The sequence below is a fragment of the Oncorhynchus kisutch genome, linkage group LG20 (assembly GCF_002021735.2).
Source record: "Oncorhynchus kisutch isolate 150728-3 linkage group LG20, Okis_V2, whole genome shotgun sequence".
NCBI lineage: Eukaryota > Metazoa > Chordata > Actinopteri > Salmoniformes > Salmonidae > Oncorhynchus > Oncorhynchus kisutch.
In genome coordinates, this window is record NC_034193.2 from 15969316 (window position 1) to 15987981 (window position 18666).

At 48.6% G+C, this 18666-nt stretch overlaps 1 protein-coding gene across 6 annotated transcripts in view; it reads left to right on the forward strand.

Moving 5' to 3' along the window:
• The window catches only part of LOC109865377 (pleckstrin homology domain-containing family A member 1-like), a 46466-nt gene that overhangs the window by 14142 nt on the left and 13658 nt on the right, over positions 1 to 18666 (forward strand). For all 6 annotated transcript variants that reach the window (XM_020453504.2, XM_031799232.1, XM_031799231.1 and 3 more), the window contains exons 2-8: positions 2657 to 2830; positions 5150 to 5206; positions 5358 to 5403; positions 8245 to 8342; positions 9952 to 10074; positions 11047 to 11187; positions 11700 to 11768. In XM_020453504.2, coding sequence (XP_020309093.1) covers positions 2690 to 2830; positions 5150 to 5206; positions 5358 to 5403; positions 8245 to 8342; positions 9952 to 10074; positions 11047 to 11187; positions 11700 to 11768 — 675 coding nt within the window. In that variant the 5' untranslated portion in view covers positions 2657 to 2689. The remainder of the gene's footprint in view (positions 1 to 2656; positions 2831 to 5149; positions 5207 to 5357; positions 5404 to 8244; positions 8343 to 9951; positions 10075 to 11046; positions 11188 to 11699; positions 11769 to 18666) is intronic.

Consider the following 18666-nt stretch of genomic DNA (forward strand, 5'->3'; position numbering starts at 1 on the left):
TTGGGTATGACTCTACAAGCTTGCCACACCTGTATTTGCTCTCCCGTTCTTCTCTCGAGCTCTGTCATTTAGATAGGCCACTCCTGCATTTTCTTGGCTGTGTGCTTAGGGTCGTTTCTCCTGTTGGAAGGGGAACTTTCGCCTCAGTCGGCTGTCCTGAGCGCTCTGTAGCATGACCTTTGCTATGTACTTTGCTCCGTTCATCTTTCCCTCGATCCTGACTAGTCTCCCAGTCCCTGCCTCTGAAAAACATCCCCACAGCATGATGCTGCCACCACCATGCTTCACTGTAGTGATGGTGCCAGGTTTCCTCCAGGCATGACACTTGGCATTCAAGCCAATGAGTTTAATCTTGGTTTCATCAGACCAGAGAATCTTGTTTCTCATGGTCTGAGAGACTGAGGAGTGGCTTCTGTCAGGCCACTCTACCATAAAGGTCTGATTGGTGGAGTGCTGCGGAGATGGTTGTCCTGGAAGTTTCTCCCATCTCCACAGAGGAACTCTGGAGCTCTGTCAGAGTTACCATCTGGTTCTTGGTCACCTCCCTGACCAAGGCCCTTCTCCCCCGATTGCTCAGTTTAGCCGAGCAGCCAGCTCTAGGTAGGGTCTTGGTGTTTCCAAACTTCTTCCATTTAAGAATGATGGAGACCACTGTTCTTGGGAACCTTCAATGCTGAAGAAATGATTTGTGAATGGTGTTGTAGAATAATGTAATAAGATACTGTAGTATGATGCTGTAGTAGGATGGTGGTGTGTGTGTGTGTGTGTGTGTGTGTGTGTGTGTGTGTGTGTGTGTGTGTGTGTGTGGCATCTCCAGGGTGCCTGACCAGGATTCATTTGTTAATCCCAGTATGTTAACTTACCAGCACTATACTGTTCCTGTCCATCAGCCTGAACCTCAACCTTAACGCTGCATGTTAGTTATTCCCCCTGGACCAGAGGTTACGTCATTACCTAGCAGAACCTCTGAACACCAAACTCTCCTCCAATGTGGGGGGGTGACATGGGAAACTGGCCTTGGAGTGATCCCATGGAGCGGCTTGTTTGTATATAGGCCCAGGCCTTAGCCATGCTCACACTTCCTCCCCCTGGACGGACCAAGGCGGCAGGAAATGTAGACCGTTGGTCTGTGTGCCAACGTTGTGTGTGTGGGTGGGTGGGTGGCTGGGACTAGCTTTGAGCACCATTAACCTCTCAACACCACAAACAGGAGCTGGGGACTCAGGGGCCTGGGCCCTTTGATGTCTAAAGGCTTTGGATGGTTTGGCTATACAGGGCCACATTGGTACACAACACCACAGGGACACCATATAGCATTTTTTAAATTGTTTTAATCATTTTCGTTGTTGTACATAAAACACTGTAAAATCACCAGGAAATGAGCTGTGAAAGGAGATCTGAAGTGAAAGTAATTCTGTTCCCAAGGATTCCCACGCATAAATAGAGAGGCATATGCGATCGTATCCCAATGTAATCACTAATCAAGGTTAGAAATTATTCTGTTTTTGTTTCCGTTGTAATTGGAATTCTTGCAGTCAATTTTCAGTGGACAAATATTCAGTGGATCCCTGCCATAAAGGCTACCCCACCTGAATGGCCTCACTACAGCACCGTGGTCATGTTCTTGGCCACATAAAATTTTAAAACGTTTTGCAACTAAAATGAGCATGTCTTATTGGACAGTTCCAGGTAGTCCCTCCCAGTTTGGTCTGTTTTCTTCCATTTGGTACCTAATGAACACGACCCTGGTTTGGACAGCCTCTGGTATTCAGAGTGTCATTTTAAAACCATTGCATTTTTGGGGAATCTAATCGCCAACATATCATCAAGATCATCAGCAGATGCACTTCTTAAATCTTTACACAGTGAGACAAGGACAAGGACTGTGCCGGGAGAAGTTGGGCCGTAGTTCGTTCGACTAACCTAAGGGGGAAAGTGGAGAAGGTCACTGAATGTTACCACATTAACATTTAGATGACCTGTTTTTCCTGCACTTCCTCTATACTTTATGGACAGAAACAACTTTTTCCAGAGAGGAACTTATAAAGATAGTTGGGCTTAGCCTGTGTTGAACTCATCGTTGGGGTGGAGGGATGGAGGGAGGTAGAGTCTGATGGAAGTGAAGGATGGAGCGAATGTTGACTGTGCATGTCCCATAAAGAGTAGGAATGATGTAGTAGAATGATGTAGTAGAAGGCGGTTGTAGAATGATGTAGTAGGATGATGTAGTAGGATGGTGTTGTAGAAGGCGGTTGTAGAATGATGTAGTAGGATGGTGTTGTAGAAAGCGGTTGTAGAATGATGTAGTAGGATGATGTTGTAGAAGGCGGTTGTAGAATGATGTAGTAGGATGATGTAGTAGGATGGCGTTGTAGGACGGCGTAGTAATCGTGTACCGCTGACAAAAACTGTAGACGAGACTCACTCATCTCTTCTTTGGCTGCTTAGCTGAGAGACAGACTCTCACTCCTGCTCGCTCTCTCTCGCTCTCTTGTCTCTCTCTGGCTCTCGTCTATCTTTCTTCCACCCCCTCCCCCATTCTCTCTCTATCACCCCCACTCCTCTTACACGTATCGTCTCATCTCTCTTTCTCCAATCCACTTCTCTTTCTCTCATCTATTTATCTCTCTCTCTCCTCCTCTCCTTATCTCCTCAGCATACAGTGGAATGAGCAGGCTGAGGTGGGGAGATGCCTTACGTGGATCGGCAGAACCGGATCTGTGGCTTCCTGGACATTGAGGAGAATGAGAACAGTGGCAAGTTCCTCCGACGCTACTTCATCCTGGACACCAAGGAGGGTAGCCTGGTGTGGTACATGGACAACCCACAGGTAGGACAGCAGGGTGGTAAACACACACACACACAAACACACACACACACACACACACACACACACAGAAGCTGACAGAAGCACACGCACAAATATGCAGAACAGACATTGTGTAGTTATTGACTACATACAGTACCAGTCAAAAGTTTGGGCACACCTTTATTTTTACTATTTTCTACATTGTAGAATAATAGCGAAGACATCAAAACTATGAAATAACACATGGAATCATGTAGTAACCAAAAAAGTGTTAAACAAATTAAAAATATATGTTATATTTGAGATTCTTCCATGTAGCCACCCTTTGCCTTGATGACAGCTTTGTACACTCTTGGCATTCTCTCATCCAGCTTTATGAGGTAGTCACCTGGAATCCATTTCAATTAACAGTTGTGCCTTGTTAAAAGTTAATTTGAGGAATTTATTTCCTTCTTATTGCATTTAAGCCAATCAGTTGTGTTGTGACAAGGTAGGGGTGGTATGTAGAAGATAGCACTATTTGGTAGAAGACCAAGTCTATATTGTGGCAAGAACAGCTCAAATAAGCATTTACTTTAAGACATCAATACTTTAAGACATAAAGGTCAGTCAATCCGGAAAATTTAAAAAAGGTTGAAAGTTTCAAATGCAGTCACAAAAACCAACAAGTACTATGATGAAACTGGCTCTCATGAGGACCACCACAGGGAAGGAAGACCCAGAGTTACCTCTGCTGCAGAGGATAAGTTCATCAGAGTTACTGGCCTCTGAAATTGTTGCCCAAATAAATGCTTCTCAGAGTTCAAGTAACAGATACATCTCAACAATCAACTGTTCAGAGGAGACTGCGTGAATTAGACCTTCATGGTTGATTTGCTGCGAAGAAACCACTACTAAAGGACACCAATAATAAGAAGATAATTGCTTGGGCCAAGAAACACGAGCAATGGACATTAGACTGGTGGTAATCTGTCCTTTGGTCTGATGAGTCCAAATTTGAAATTTTTGGTTCCAACCACTGCGTCTTTGTGAGACCCATAGTAGGTCAACGGATGATCTCAGAATGTGTGGTTCCCATCGTGAAGCATGGCAGAGGAGGTGTGATGGTGTGGGGGTCCTTTGCTGGTGACACTGTCTGTGATTTATTTAGAATTCAAGGCATACTTAACCAGCATGGCTACCACAGCATTCTGCAGCGATACGCCATCCCATCTGGTTTGCATTTAGTGGGACTACCAGTTGTTTTTCAACAGGACAATGACCCAACACACCTCCAGGCTGTGTAAGGGCTATTTGACCAAGACGGAGCAGGATGGAGTGCTGCATCAGATGACCTGGCCTCCACAATCACCTGACCTCAACCTATTTGAGATGGTTTGGGATGAGTTGAACCTCAGTGTGAAGGAAAAGCAGCCAACAAGTGCTCAGCACATGTGGAACTCCGTCAAGACTGTTGGAAAAGCATTCCAGGTGAAGCTGGTTGAGAGAATGCCAAGAGTGTGCAAAGCTGTCATCAAGGCAGAGGGTGGCTACTTTCAAGAATCTAAAATATTAAATATATTTTGATTTGTTTAACACTTTTTGGGGGGTGATTGCATGATTGCAAATGTGTTATTTCATAGTTTTGATGTCTTCGCTATAATTCTACAATGTAGAAAATAAAGAAAAAACATTGAATGAGTGGGTGTGTCCAAACTTTTGACTGGTACTGTACATTTCACGGAGGAGATCATGAGTTAGGCTATGATGCTCTCACCTCCCTCAAGTCATCAGTCTCTCATGTCTGTGTGTTTAATCAACGCATGAATTTAGGCTGATGTCATTTCTTGAGTGGGCAGCAGCTGACACGGCCCTATGTTACTTACAGTATGCACTGGAGTAGAACATTAGCGGTAGGATGAATTTAATAGTTGCTTCTGTTTGGACTGACCTAATCTCATAAAGTATTGCACTGGATTGATCCGTCTGGTCTGGCCAGACCACTCTGGGCCATCAAGAGGAAATGTGTGTGTCGTCGGCTGGGGAGATGATGCTACGCCTGGGGAAACCGAGTCGAGTTACACGTCTGCCCAGACGTCCGTCCGTCCGTCTGTCTGTCTTTCCCTCCCCCAGATATTGGCGTGAACAGAAACAATCAGGCGTAATGTTTTACAGGTCTATTAAATGCATGTCATCTGTTTGGTGGGGAGTGGGAGCTCAGTGAGGAATACCTGTACAAAGACAGACTTGGTTATGCCCTCAAAAAATGATATCATTTATTGATGCTGCCCTGGGCTCTGAATTATTCATTTCAGTTTAGTTTCCATCTCCTTCTCCAACACTGTTCAATCCTCTGTTTAGAACCTGCCCAAAGGAGCTGAAAATGTTGGCTCCCTCAAACTCACCTACATCTCCAAGGTCAGTCAAGTTGTCCAATAATGTTATTGAATTAAATCCTGTGTGACAGACACAGACATGGCCAACCACAGTCTTAGGTGTGAACATCTGTCTCATTCTCTCTCTCTCTCTCTCTCTCTCTCGCTCTCGCTCTCTCTCTTCCCCCCTCTAGGTGAGTGATGCCACAAAGCTGCGACCAAAGGCGGAGTTCTGCTTCGGTAAGTCCTAAAACCTTTGGATTTGATTCAGTGTTTGTAAAACATTACTGCTAGTTGTGTATATGAGTCTGTTTATGTATTGTCCCTCTAGGAGTGTGCTGTCTGCTGGGTTCTGTGAAGGAGGAAAGTGGGGGGGCACTGGGCAGGGAGTGTGAGTGGGGGGGAGTAGCGGGCAGCTTGTAGCAAAGACACCGTTGACCTTTAGCTATTGAACTAGAATGATTTTATTTAGTTCACTAAGGTCGATGATGTGAGCCCCCCCGTCAGTAATTGTTTCACTGTTCACCTGTCCCCTCTTTCCATAGATTCCCTCCCCCCTCCCTCCCTCGCGGGGGTTTGAAAGGGACCATTTTCTGTATGACGTGCTGTTGTTCAACAGGCCCTTTGTCCCTCAGCGGCCCCAGTCAGGAGTATACAGTAGCTCCCCCACTCAATAGAAGGAAGCAGTAGGATGACCCACCGGTGACCGCCAAGAGCTGGCTCAACCCAACCATGTTGTTCGATGAGCGGGGGTGTCGAGTTTGGGTCATGGGTGGGGGTCTTTCCTGCATGACAGGATGCTGGAGTCCAAATCGGAACCCCCCTCTCTAAAACTCTGGGATATTTTTAATCTAGGTATTTGCATGATCCAGGTCCACTTTTGGATAATATCATCAATCTATTCCAGTACTGTAGTTTTAGGATTACCTGACTGTCCAAGTATGAGGACCTACCTCAGCCCTGACTGAGTCTAGTGTGTGTATACACGTGCATTTGCATTTGAGTGTGTGGGTTGGTGCGCTTTGGTGAATCATTGTGAGGATCACAAAACTGAGACGTTGAATAGGACGGTGGAAGACAGTCCACTGGTATTATGTCTCCTTGAATAGGACGGTGGAAGACAGTCCACTGGTATTATGTCTCCTTGAATAGGACGGTAGAAGACGGTCCACTGGTATTATGTCTCCTTGAATAGGACGGTGGAAGACAGTCCACTGGTATTATGTCTCCTTGAATAGGACAGTAGAAGACAGTCCACTGGTATTATGTCTCCTTGAATAGGACGGTAGAAGACAGTCCACTGGTATTATGTCTCCTTGAATAGGACGGTAGAAGACAGTCCACTGGTATTATGTCTCCTTGAATAGGACGGTGGAAGACAGTCCACTGGTATTATGCCTCCTTGAATAGGACGGTGGAAGACAGTCCACTGGTATTATGTCTCCTTGAATAGGACGGTGGAAGACAGTCCACTGGTATTATGTCTCCTTGAATAGGACGGTGGAAGACAGTTCACTGGTATTATGTCTCCTTGAATAGGACGGTATAAGACAGTCCACTGGTATTATGTCTCCTTGAATAGGACGGTGGAAGACGGTCCACTGGTATTATGTCTCCTTGAATAGGACAGTGGAGGACAGTCCACTGGTATTATGCCTCCTTGAATAGGACGGTGGAAGACAGTCCACTGGTATTATGTCTCCTTGATTAGGACGGTGGAAGACAGTCCACTGGTATTATGTCTCCTTGAATAGGACGGTGGAAGACAGTCCACTGGTATTATGTCTCCTCGAATAGGACGGTGGAAGACAGTCCACTGGTATTATGCCTCCTTGAATAGGACGGTGGAAGACAGTCCACTGGTATTATGTCTCCTTGAATAGGACGGTAGAAGACAGTCCACTGGTATTATGTGTCCTTGAATAGGACGGTGGAAGACGGTCCACTGGTATTATGTCTCCTTGAATAGGACGGTGGAAGACGGTCCACTGGTATTATGTCTCCTTGAATAGGACGGTGGAAGACAGTCCACTGGTATTATGTCTCCTTGAATAGGACGGTGGAAGACAGTCCACTGGTATTATGTCTCCTTGAATAGGACGGTGGAAGACAGTCCACTGGTATTATGTCTCCTTGAATAGGACGGTGGAAGACAGTCCACTGGTATTATGTCTCCTTGAATAGGACGGTAGAAGACAGTCCACTGGTATTATGTCTCCTTGAATAGGACGGTGGAAGACGGTCCACTGGTATTATGTCTCCTTGAATAGGACGGTGGAAGACGGTCCACTGGTATTATGTCTCCTTGAATAGGACGGTGGAAGACGGTCCACTGGTATTATGTCTCTGTTAGGGATGGGAAACATAATACTGCGGACAAAGGTTGTGTTCCAAATGCCACCCTATTCCTGATAGGGAAAATGGAAATGTCTCTCTCTGGATTCTGAACATGGGACTCAGCCGAGCACTCTAAACAGCATGTGTCAGACTACTTAGCAGAAATATGTTACTGAAATACAGAGATGCATAATTAAACTCTGCTAATGGGCCTAACTGACAGAACTGCTGCTGTGGCGCTTAAAGGCACTGCATGATCAATCCAACGTCTGCATTGGCCATGCAGCGTTTACGGTGATAGTGCCTCTGCAGAAGGCAAGGCAGAGGTGTTGTGAAGGAAGTTGTCAGGGAAGCGAGGCTGTGTTTATACAGGACCTCCCGCCCCACCTACCGTCAACCAGTCATGTCAATGCGGAGCTATTGATTTGGGAGGCGCACGGCAATGCAGTACGGAGCACAATTTGGCCTCTGGAGGCGCCGCAATTGTGTCACGCCATCCATATGGCGGCCCGAACACATTTTGGGACACACACCTTGACTTTTCTCACATTTAGTTACATCTCTGCCCCTCATCTCTGCCCCTCTCTCCCCCTCCCTCTCTCTGCCCCTCGTCTCTCTCTCTCTCTCTCTCTCTCTCTCTCTCTCTCTCCTGCCCCCCCCTCACTCTCCTGCCCCTCTCTCTCGCCCCCCCTCTCTCTCTCTCTCTCTCTCTCTCTCTCTCTCTCCCCCTCTCTCTCTCCCCAGTCATCAATGCTGGTATGAGGAAGTTCTACCTCCAGGCCAATGATCAGCAGGATCTGGTAGAGTGGGTCAACGTGCTCAACAACGCCACCAAGATCACAGTGAGTCCCCTGCCCTGTCTCTTGTCATAAGTCTCCCGTAGTACAAGACCGCTTCCATCTCAACGCCGGCTAGGAAAGGACCTGTGATTCAGAATTAGGATGTGTTATCCCAGTTCAGCTGGCGTGAGTGAGTGGGATGGAGGAGGATGACAAGGCCGGCATACCTCACGTGTGTCTACTGTCCAGTCAACAGTGGAGAGAAAGACATTATGAAGCACTCATCTGCTGGGCCCAGGAACCCCTGTTTGTTTCCTACAGGGCATCCAAACCCCTCTGTACGGGGGATCTTTTCTCTTACTGTGTCACTGAGGTCCCATCTGACTGGCCCTCACAGATACAGACACACACACGGACACACACACACGGACACACACACAGGCAGGCAGGCACGTATATACACACACACTCGCCTTGCACAAATGTAAACACAAACACACACACAGGCAAGCAAGCACACAGGCACGCACACACACACACACACACACACACCAAAGCACACAGGACAAAGGGGAAGGCGAGTGCTCTGAGTCACGGACTGTTGCTACAGAAAAGGAAGTAATGGGACAGAACAGAACAGGGCAGAACAGAACAGAACAGGGCAGAACAGAACAGAACAGGGCAGAACAGAACAGAACAGGGCAGAACAGAACAGGGCAGAACAGAACAGGGCAGAACAGAACAGGGCAGAACAGAACAGGGCAGAACAGAACGGGGGAGAACAGAACAGGGCAGAACAGAACGGGGCAGAACAGAACAGGGCAGAACAGAACGGGGGAGAACAGGACAGAACAAGACAGGACAGAGCAGGACAGAACAGTGTGCTTTCACTGGGATTCACTGGAGAGGATGTTCCTCTCTAATTCCTCTTATAAACTGGGTGGTTTGAGCCCTGAATGCTGATTGGCTGACAGCCAAGGTTTATCAGACCGTATACCACGGGTATGACAAAACATTTTTTTTATTGCTCTAATTATGTTGGTAACCAGTTTATAATAACAATAAGGTACCTTGGGAGTTGCGTCGTGCCTAAGAACAGCCCTTAGCCTTGGTATATTGGCCATATACCACACCCCCCCGTGCCTTATTGCTTAATTAAACCACATCCATGTATGGAACATGTATTGTGAAGTTATGTAATAACTTCACAATACACGCACTGTATTGAAGTCTCATCAAACTCTGTTGACACATGTTCTCTTTACTGAGTTTAGTCCTGCCGCTGACACTGCAACACAGTCTCACAGTCCACTCAACAAGGTCACGCACACATACGCACACACACTCACACATATTGTACCACACACTTCTACAGACGGCTGTCAATGTTTGACTGTGTGTGTGTGCACTGGAGTGTGATACCTGGCCTGAGCGCACACACACACACACACACACACACACACACACACCAATCGATTACCCCAGTCACCACTCAGTGTAGCAGTTTCTCTCTGAGCCCCCAGGCTAGAGTTGATGGAAAATAGACTAACGAGCAGGCAGGGAGTACATCATCATGTCACTACAGAGACCGCTGAGGGACACATCTAACAAGGTTTTGGGGCATGTTGGCCCGATGCACTCTGGGAGTTTATGTTTATTTGACATGTTCCAGGTGCCAAAGTCGGGGGATGGCCAGCCCAGTGCAGAGATGACCCAGGAGGGGCTGGGTGCCACAAAGCAGATCTCCTATAAGACAGAGATCATAGGTGGAGTACCCATCATCACTGCCACACAGGTAAGGAAGATGCACCAGTCTGGTCCAGCACTAACCAGGCCCTAACCAAACATGAATAAGGTTGCAAACATTCAGGAAACTTTACCAACATTCTCAGATTTTCCAGATGTCCCGGTTGGGATATTCCTGGAATCAAGAAGGAATAAGCAGGATATCCTGGATTCCCTCACCTGGGATTTCTGGAAAACCTGGGGGAGTTTCTGAAAATCTGCAACCCTTAACACGAGTAAATAGACATATCTGACATATGTTTGAAGGCCATTTGCTCAGCTGTGGCTTGGAACAGTTCAGTCAAATCTGTCAAATTGGGACAGTAACAAGCAACATTCCATAACTGAGTTTTTGTTCCCTTAGTAACTTGATTTCAGCCATGTTAATCAGCTATATAAATAGATGGTCTGACTGAATAAAATGTCCATGGATCAGGCGATCTTTTAGATAGTGACAGACATTGAACTTAATGTTCCTCTGAGGAGGAGCTCACTGTGTTTTTTTTTCTGGTACGTATGAGCGGTACCAGTCATATCCTGTCTTGTGCTGGTATATGGTATGTAGCAAGGCCTCTTAAAAAACACGGGCTGAAAGTGAAAAGTTACATCCAGATGCACAAGCTATGATGTCACTTCCTGTGTGGGCAGTGGCGGTGTAGTGGTCTGGCCTCAACTTCAGATTATGGAACAGCCAGTGAATTCGCTATCATTATTGTTTGCTGTAAACACACATTTATAGTCACTGGAGATGAAGATATGGTGGGGGGCTTGCCACACACACGTATGGGATTGTGTGTGTGTATTTGTGTCTGTCTGTCGTGTGTGTGTGTGTGAGTGTGTGTGTGTGTCCGATATACTCCCATGTGTGTGTGTGTGTGTGTGTGTGTGTGTGAGTGTGTGTGTGTGTCCGATATACTCCCATGTGTGTGTGTGTGTGTGTGTGTGTGTTTGTACACTTACCTGTGTGTGTCCTGCGGTGCAGGAGCAGGGCGACGGGGGGCAGAACGGAGCAGAGCGGGGGGGCCAGCGGAAGGCCCACAGCCAGCTGCCCTACTTCCTGGGGCGAGGGGCGCAGGACCAGGCACTCATCAAGGCTGGATACTGTGTGAAGCAGGGAGCCGTGGTGAGTAGAGACGGTACAGACAGTGGGAGAACTCTTCCCGGTGCTGTAGCACTAGAAGCCCGCACTAGGACCATGGTCGCGTTCGTAACGGAACGCAATGGAAAACGTTTCTGCCCGTTTTCTTCCGTGTGGTTCCTAATGAGTACACCACAAGCTCAGAGAGATTCTCCCTCAGCTACAAGCTTTTTATACTAGCGGAATTCCTGGCTGTGTGTGTTTGTCGACCTATAGGATTATGATGTGTTGGAGTTGGATAGCAGCAGGCATCTGACCAGCTGTTTCATAGGGTGAATTATATCCCTCATCGTTGTCATGCCTTTGACCTAACTTCTCTTAGCTAATCTATTAATGGAACATATTAACCACAGTAATCCAGACATTCTAAAGCAACCAGTGGCCCTATACAATGTCGGAATAGCTATCAATTAGCAGAATTCTTAGCAAGTCAAAAGGATTTGGAGGAGCTGGAAATGTTGCCAGCCATCTGTAATGTTTTCCTTTCTCTTCCGCAGATGAAGAACTGGAAGAGGAGATACTTCTTACTGGAGGAGAACGCAGTCAGCTACTTTAAGTCAGACCTGGTTAGTGGGAATGTGTCTCTGTCCTCTCCTCCTTCTGTGGGCGGCTGTGAGCAAGGTGACACACACTCCACACAAAATTACCTTGAGCCGCCCACGCCAACACACACCCACACACAATTCAAAGGAGCTGCCTGACCCCGTTGGCTAGCAGTTCGTCTTTGTTTTGCACCTGTGTTTCACAGACCCCTCGAGCTCCGGACAGACACACACAGATTAGATAAGAGCCGACTCCAGGTCTGTGCATTGTTGCAGGCTCCCAAAGCTCTTGGCACAGCTACTAATAAATAGGACTTTCAAATGGACAAGCTGGGTTTTGATTCATCATCCATGCTGGCCCAGATTCTCAGCATTTCTATTCTGTACTGTAGCTAGATGAATGCAAGATTGTTGATAAATCTGTTTGTCCCACTCACATTCTGCACCTCCTCTCTCATGGTCTGAGAGGTAGAGAACGAGTTCAGACAAGAGGGACAAGTTTTCTCCCTCCTTTACTCTCTACGTTTTTAGGATAAGGAGTGACTTGTGTAGTGAATGAGCTTGTCTCCCATTGGCCCTAACAGATTTTTGGACAATTTAGAATGTTACACACCACGTATAGCCACGGGTATGCAGCATTTTAAAAGTATAAGGGCATAAGGCGAGACCCAAATGCAGACACGGGAGGCAGATGGTTTGAGTCTTTGATATTTATTATAATCCAAAAGGGTAGGCAAGAGAATGGTCATGGATAGGCAAAAGGTCAAAACCAGTTCAGAGTCCAGGAGGTACAGAGTGACAGGCAGGCTCGACGTCAAGGCAGGTACAGAGTCCAGAAACAGGCAAGGGTCAAAACCGGCAGGACTAGCAAAAAGAGAATAGGAAAAGCAGGAACACAGGAAAAACACACTGGTTGACTTGAACATACAAGACGAACTGGCAGAAGGAGACAGGAAACACAGGGATAAATACACCGGGGAAAATAAGCAACACCTGGAGGAGGTGGAGACAATCACAAGGACAGGCGAAACAGATCAGGGCGTGACAGTACCCCCCTCTAGGGACGCCACCAGGAGTCCTACCTGGGTGCTGACCGGGGTGTCGGCGATTAGGGCCGGGTCTAGAATGTCTTTAGCAGGAACCCAGCACCTCTCCTCCGGGCCATAACCCTACCAGTCAACCAGGTACTGGAAAACCCTGCCCCGTGGTCGAACCCTCAGGAGGCGTCTGACCGTATGCGCTGGCTGGCCATCGTTGACTCGGGGGGGGGGGGGGGGGGGGGGAGCGATGGGCCTAGAAACAGAACACTGTGAGACAAGGGCTTAATCCTGGACACATGAAAAGTAGGGTGAACACGGAGGGTACCGGGCAACAGCAGTTGGACAGCAGTGGGACTATTGACTCTAGAAATGGGAAAAGGACCAATGAGATGGGGGAAAGTTTATGGGCTTCTACCCAGGTGAGTAGGACAACGATACCATACCCCCGAGTGGACAACCATACCCTCTGCCTGACAGTGAGGAGCCAGAGTCCGGTGGCAGTCCGCTTGTTGACAATACCTGGAGGTGGTCTTGAGAAGAGCCGCCCAAGCGCTTTTCCAGGTACGCCGACAGCGGACGAACTTCTGGGCTGGAGGTATGTTGACCTCAACTTCTTGCTCTGGGAAGAGCGGGGGCTGATACCCCATGGAGCATTCGAAGGGGGATAGTCCAGTGGCGGAGCAGGGGAGAGTGTTCCTGGCATATTCCACCCAGACCAGTTGCTGACTCCAGGTGGTGGAATTACTGACAAGACACCGGCGTGCCATCTCCATATCTTGATTGGCTTGCTCCGACTCGCCGTTAGATTGGGGATACGAGTACAGAACACCTTCCAGAACTTGGACGAGAACTGAGGACCCCGGTCCGAGACAATCTCAACCGGGAGTCCATGGATTCGGCAGACGTGCTGCACCATAAGCTGGGCCGTCTCCTTGGCTGAAGGTAACTTCGGAAGAGGGATGAAATGGGCGCCCTTGGAGAATCTGTCAACCACCATCAGGATGGGGGTGTTGCCATCTGACAGAGGAAGCCCAGTGACAAAATCCAGGGAAATATGGGACCAGGGGTGATGAGGGACAGGGAGTGGCTGTAGGAGGCCAGACGGAGCTTGCCGCGGAGTCTTGCTTTGCGTGCACACCATGCATGCGGCGACGAAGGCCGAGACATCAGGAACCATGGTGGGCCACCAGAAGCGTTGACGAAGGAAAGCCAGGGTTCGACGAGTACCAAGATGACAGGTAAGCCTGGAGGAGTGAGCCGGTTCCAGGACCCGAGACCGGTGCATTGCGGGACAGAGTCTCAATTCCCCAAACAATAGAAGCCGTCAAATAAGAGGCCTGGGAGGATGGTCTCAGATTCAGAGGGTGTGGCAGTGGAACTGTACAGACTGGATAGAACGTCCGGCTTCACGTTTTTTGACCCTGGGCGGTAGGAGATGGTGAAATTGGACCTGGTAATTAACAGAGCCCAACGAGCTTGGCAGGGCAGAGGTATTCTAAATTCTTAGGATCCGTCCATCCAGAAATGGATGTTCCACCCCTTCCAGTCTCTCCACTCCTCCAGAGCCATCTTAACTGCTAGGAGTTCCCGGTTCCCAAAGTCATAGTTCCTCTCCGCAGAGTTGAGGTGATGGGACATGAAGGCACAGGGAAGACGCTTTTGGTCCTGGACGGATTGCTGGGAAAGAACGGCCCCTACTCCCACATCGGAAGCATCAACCTCAACCACAAACTGGCAAGTCGGGTCCGGGTGGATGAGGATGGGAGCAGTAGTAAATTCCTGCTTTAGATCCCCAAAACCTTGTCCGCTGCTGGAGACCATGTGAATGGTACCTTGGGAGAGGTGAGTGCAGAGAGGGGAGCCGCCAGGTTGCTGTAGCCCCGAATTAAACAGCGGTGGAATGTGCAAATCCCAGAAACCGTTGTAGCTTCACCCCGGACGTGGGCTGGGGCCAATCCACCACCGCTCTCACCTTCTCCGGATCCATCTGAACATTCCCCTCAACAATAATGTATCCCAGAAAGGAGATAGTGGAGCGTTGGAACTCACATTTCTCAGCTTTTACAAACAACTGATTCTCCAGGAGGCGCTGAAGGACCTGTCAAACATGTACTCCTCCATGGCCTTGGTCTCAGGACCAGACAGAGGATATAGCCTGCCTTGAGGCGGTGTGGTTCCCGGAAGGAGGTCAATAGCACGATCGTAAGGACGATGTGGAGGAAGGGAGGTAGCACGAGCCTTGCTGAAAATCTCCAGGAAGTCATGATACTCTGCGGGCATGGCAGAGAGATCCAAGACCGTACTTAACCCTGGAGGCAGACGTTTTGGAGAAGGCTGTGCCGCCTTTAGGCAGTGTTAATGGCAGAACAAGCTCCAACCCAGGATGGAACAAGTAGTCCAGTCAATATCTGGGTTGTGCTTCTGGAGCCAAGAAAACCCCAAAACAACAGGTAGGTGAGGGGACTCAATGAGGAGGAGCTGAATTGACTCACTGTGATTTCCAGATACCCGCATATTAATGGCAACTGTGCTGTTTGTGACGCTACCAATGGAGCGGCTCTCTAGTGCCCTGGCATCCATGGGAACAGAGAGGATTTGTGTAGGGATACTTAGTTCTGATACCAAGTTAGCGTCCATGAAACTCTCATCTCCCCCAGAGTCAATAAACACCCGGAGAGACTGAGACTAGTCTCCCCACAGCAAGCTCACATAATGAGTTTGGGTAATGGGACTTAGAAGGTTCCCAGTCAGATTCACCAGAGTAGTTGTACCTACTAAGGCTTCAGGTCACTGTACTGGGCAGGTGGCTATGTAATGCCCTACAGCTCCACAATACAGACAACAATTGGAGCTTAGCCTGCGGGAACATTCCCTAGGCGATAACCTAGCCCTTCCCAGTTGCATAGGTTCTGGTGTATCAAGCTCACCCGTCATCGATGATTCTCGAGGGAGCTTGGGGGGCTTCGGATCCTCTCTGAAAAATAGCCTTCGGGGACATCCGGATTCCTTTGAAGATGAGCGAGCCACTGCGGATGAACGATTGTGACCTAAGCCAGACCTCCTCTCACTCCTGCATTCCCTTAGATGTCCATCAATTCTAATGATGAGGGGCGATGAGGGAATCAAGGTCCACCGGTAATTCCCGAGCAGCTAGCTCATCTTTTATCACCTCAGATAGTCCGTGAAGGAAGGTATCGAAAACGGACTCCAGATTCCAGGCACTCTCAGTGGACAACGTGCAAAAATCAACAGCCTAGTCTGCCACACTACGGGAGTCTTGACGTAATTCAAGAAGATTTCGGGCCGCCTCTCTCCCGGATACCGGAGAATCGAATACCTTCCTCACCTCTGCCATGAAATTCTCCAGATGACAACAAATCTGCCCTATAATCTATTTATCAGAGATGGCTCTGACTGTTGGCTTGTGTCAGTGGGAGAGGAAGACAGTGTCATTGGAGGGGGGAGGTACCTGACTAGGCTGGGGTCAGGGTTATACGGAGGGGGAGTGGTGCAGTGCGACGTAGTCCAGGAGAGCGCCCTTCTTGACATTAGCGTAATAATATATGGTATCTTCGAAAGTTCTGAAGGAAATGAAGATGGCTGTAGCTCAAAAATAAGGGAGCAGTGAGAAAGAAAACCCTGGCAGGTACCAGAATATCCTTCCGGAAGAGGTAAGCAGGGTTCTCGGGGAGCAGGGGGATGCTGTACAAACTCACCACTAAAGAGAATAGAAAAAGCAGGAACACGGGAAAAACACACTGGTTGACTTGAACATACAAGACGAACTGGCACAGAGAGACAGGAAACACAGGGATAAATACACCGGGGAAAATAAGCGACACCTGGAGGAGGTGGAGACAATCACAAGGACAGGTGAAACAGATCAGGACGTGACAAAATTGTCAGAAAATCTGAAAATGGTGGTGGAAAATTGTGTTTTATTAAGACATAGTGGTGGGAAAGTATGCAATTGTCATACTTGAGTAAAAGTAAAGATACCTTCATAGAAAATGACTCAAGTAAAAGTGAAAGTCATTCAGTAAAATACTACTTGAGTAAAAGTCTAAAAGTATTTGGTTTTAATATACTTAAATATCAAAAGTAAATGTAATTGCTAGATTCCAAGAACACAGGATGAGATGTTACTATCCTTTGTGCAAGCACTTCCAAGAGTTAATGAACAGTGAGCCTGGTGAAATTTGGGGAGCGCATCATCAGTAGTGTACCTTTGGTTCCTAGGGTGTTTCGGCCTTTCACACTATACACCCTCCCCAAAGGCGGCCAGCGAAAGGGTGATCAATCCTACGCTTGCGTCCCATTCCCAATTAGTCATAGGAGTTGCCTTGTTGATGATAGCCAACATCCCATGGGACTATGCATGGCAGGGGCGTCCTCCTCCCTGAGTCAAGCATTGTTGACCGCATACCTCCTGGCCCTCTCACTTCGGGGCCCAGCTGGGGTCTTTCCTCTTCATCCAGAGCCACTGACTGCTGCCTTCTGCCGCCTCCGATACAGCTTTGATTGCCGAACGCTGGCTCTGGCCCTTAATTCCAAGGTCTCTAAGCAGTCTGGTTGTAGATGTTGCCACAAAACCTCTGCAGCCCACCTCCACTGGTCGGACTTCTGTGTTCCAGCCATGATGCCGTGCTTCGGCAGCTAGATCGGCATAGCGCAGATGTTTTCGCTCATAAGCCTCATCTACTGAGTCCTCCCAGGGTACTGTGAGCTCAATGATGAAGACCTTCTTGAGCAAACGGGACCAGAGCACCATGTCAGGTCTTAGGGTGGTGGTTGCAATCTCCGGAGGAAACACAAGTTGCCGGCCAATGTCAGCTAGCATTTTCCAGTCGCGGGCCAAGCGCAGCTGGTCTCGCTCTAATGGTGTCGAGCCGCGCTTCGGTGGTTTAGCCCCTTCGCGGACAAAGTTTGTCCGTAAGGGGTGTGATGCTGCTGGGGGTGGTAGGGAGTTGGTGGCAGCTCGCTTGTCCTCCAGGGTGGACGCAAGGTTTTTAAGGACTTGGTTGTGACGCCAAGTGTAGCGTCCTTGGGTGAGGCTTGTTTTACACCCCGTGAGAATGTGCCTGAGGTTGGCTGGCATGGAACAGAGGGCACAGTCCGGATCTTCACCATACCATTGGTGAAGATTAACTGGAGTTGGAAGGACGTCATATGTTGCTCTGATGGAAAAGCTCAACCGCCTCGCTTCCATGGCCCACAGATCCTTCCAGCTGATCTTCCTCTTCTCCACACTGTCCCATCGAGTCCACTGTCCCTGTTTGGAAAGAGAGACTGCCTTGGCCCACCTTGCAGCCTCCTCCTGATGGCGTACTTCCTGCACTACCATCTTCCGCCGCTCTGGTGCAGTGGCCTTACTCCAAACAGCACGGCTAGTTAGCCCAAGGCCTCCTCTCCCTTGCTGAACATGACCCACAATGTCAGCAGGTCTGAGGGCTGCTGTTGCCTCCTGGACTGCTTTTCCTGGCCTCCATTTGCGCCCAGTTGCCTAGGTCGGCGCGTTGTTGCTCACCACTGGGTCTCGAGATTCATTCAGTGTCATCTGGAGCCTGGTTTTTGAACACTTGAATTCCTCTGTTAGACTGGTGAGGGGCAGCTTGAGGACACCATCTCCATAGAGGCCGATGGTGGTAAGGCATTGTGGAACTCCGAGCCACTTCTTTAAGTAGCCTGTGACTCCTCTTTCCATCTTCTCCACTGTTGAGATTGGAACCTCATACACTGCTAAGGGCCACAACACCCGGGGTAGGAGACCAAACTGCAGACACCAGGCCTTTAACTTTCCAGGTAGCTGGGTGTTGTCGATGGACTGTAGGCTACGCAGCTGTTGCACCTGGTCTTTGTCCTTCAGGCTTGCATCATACCAC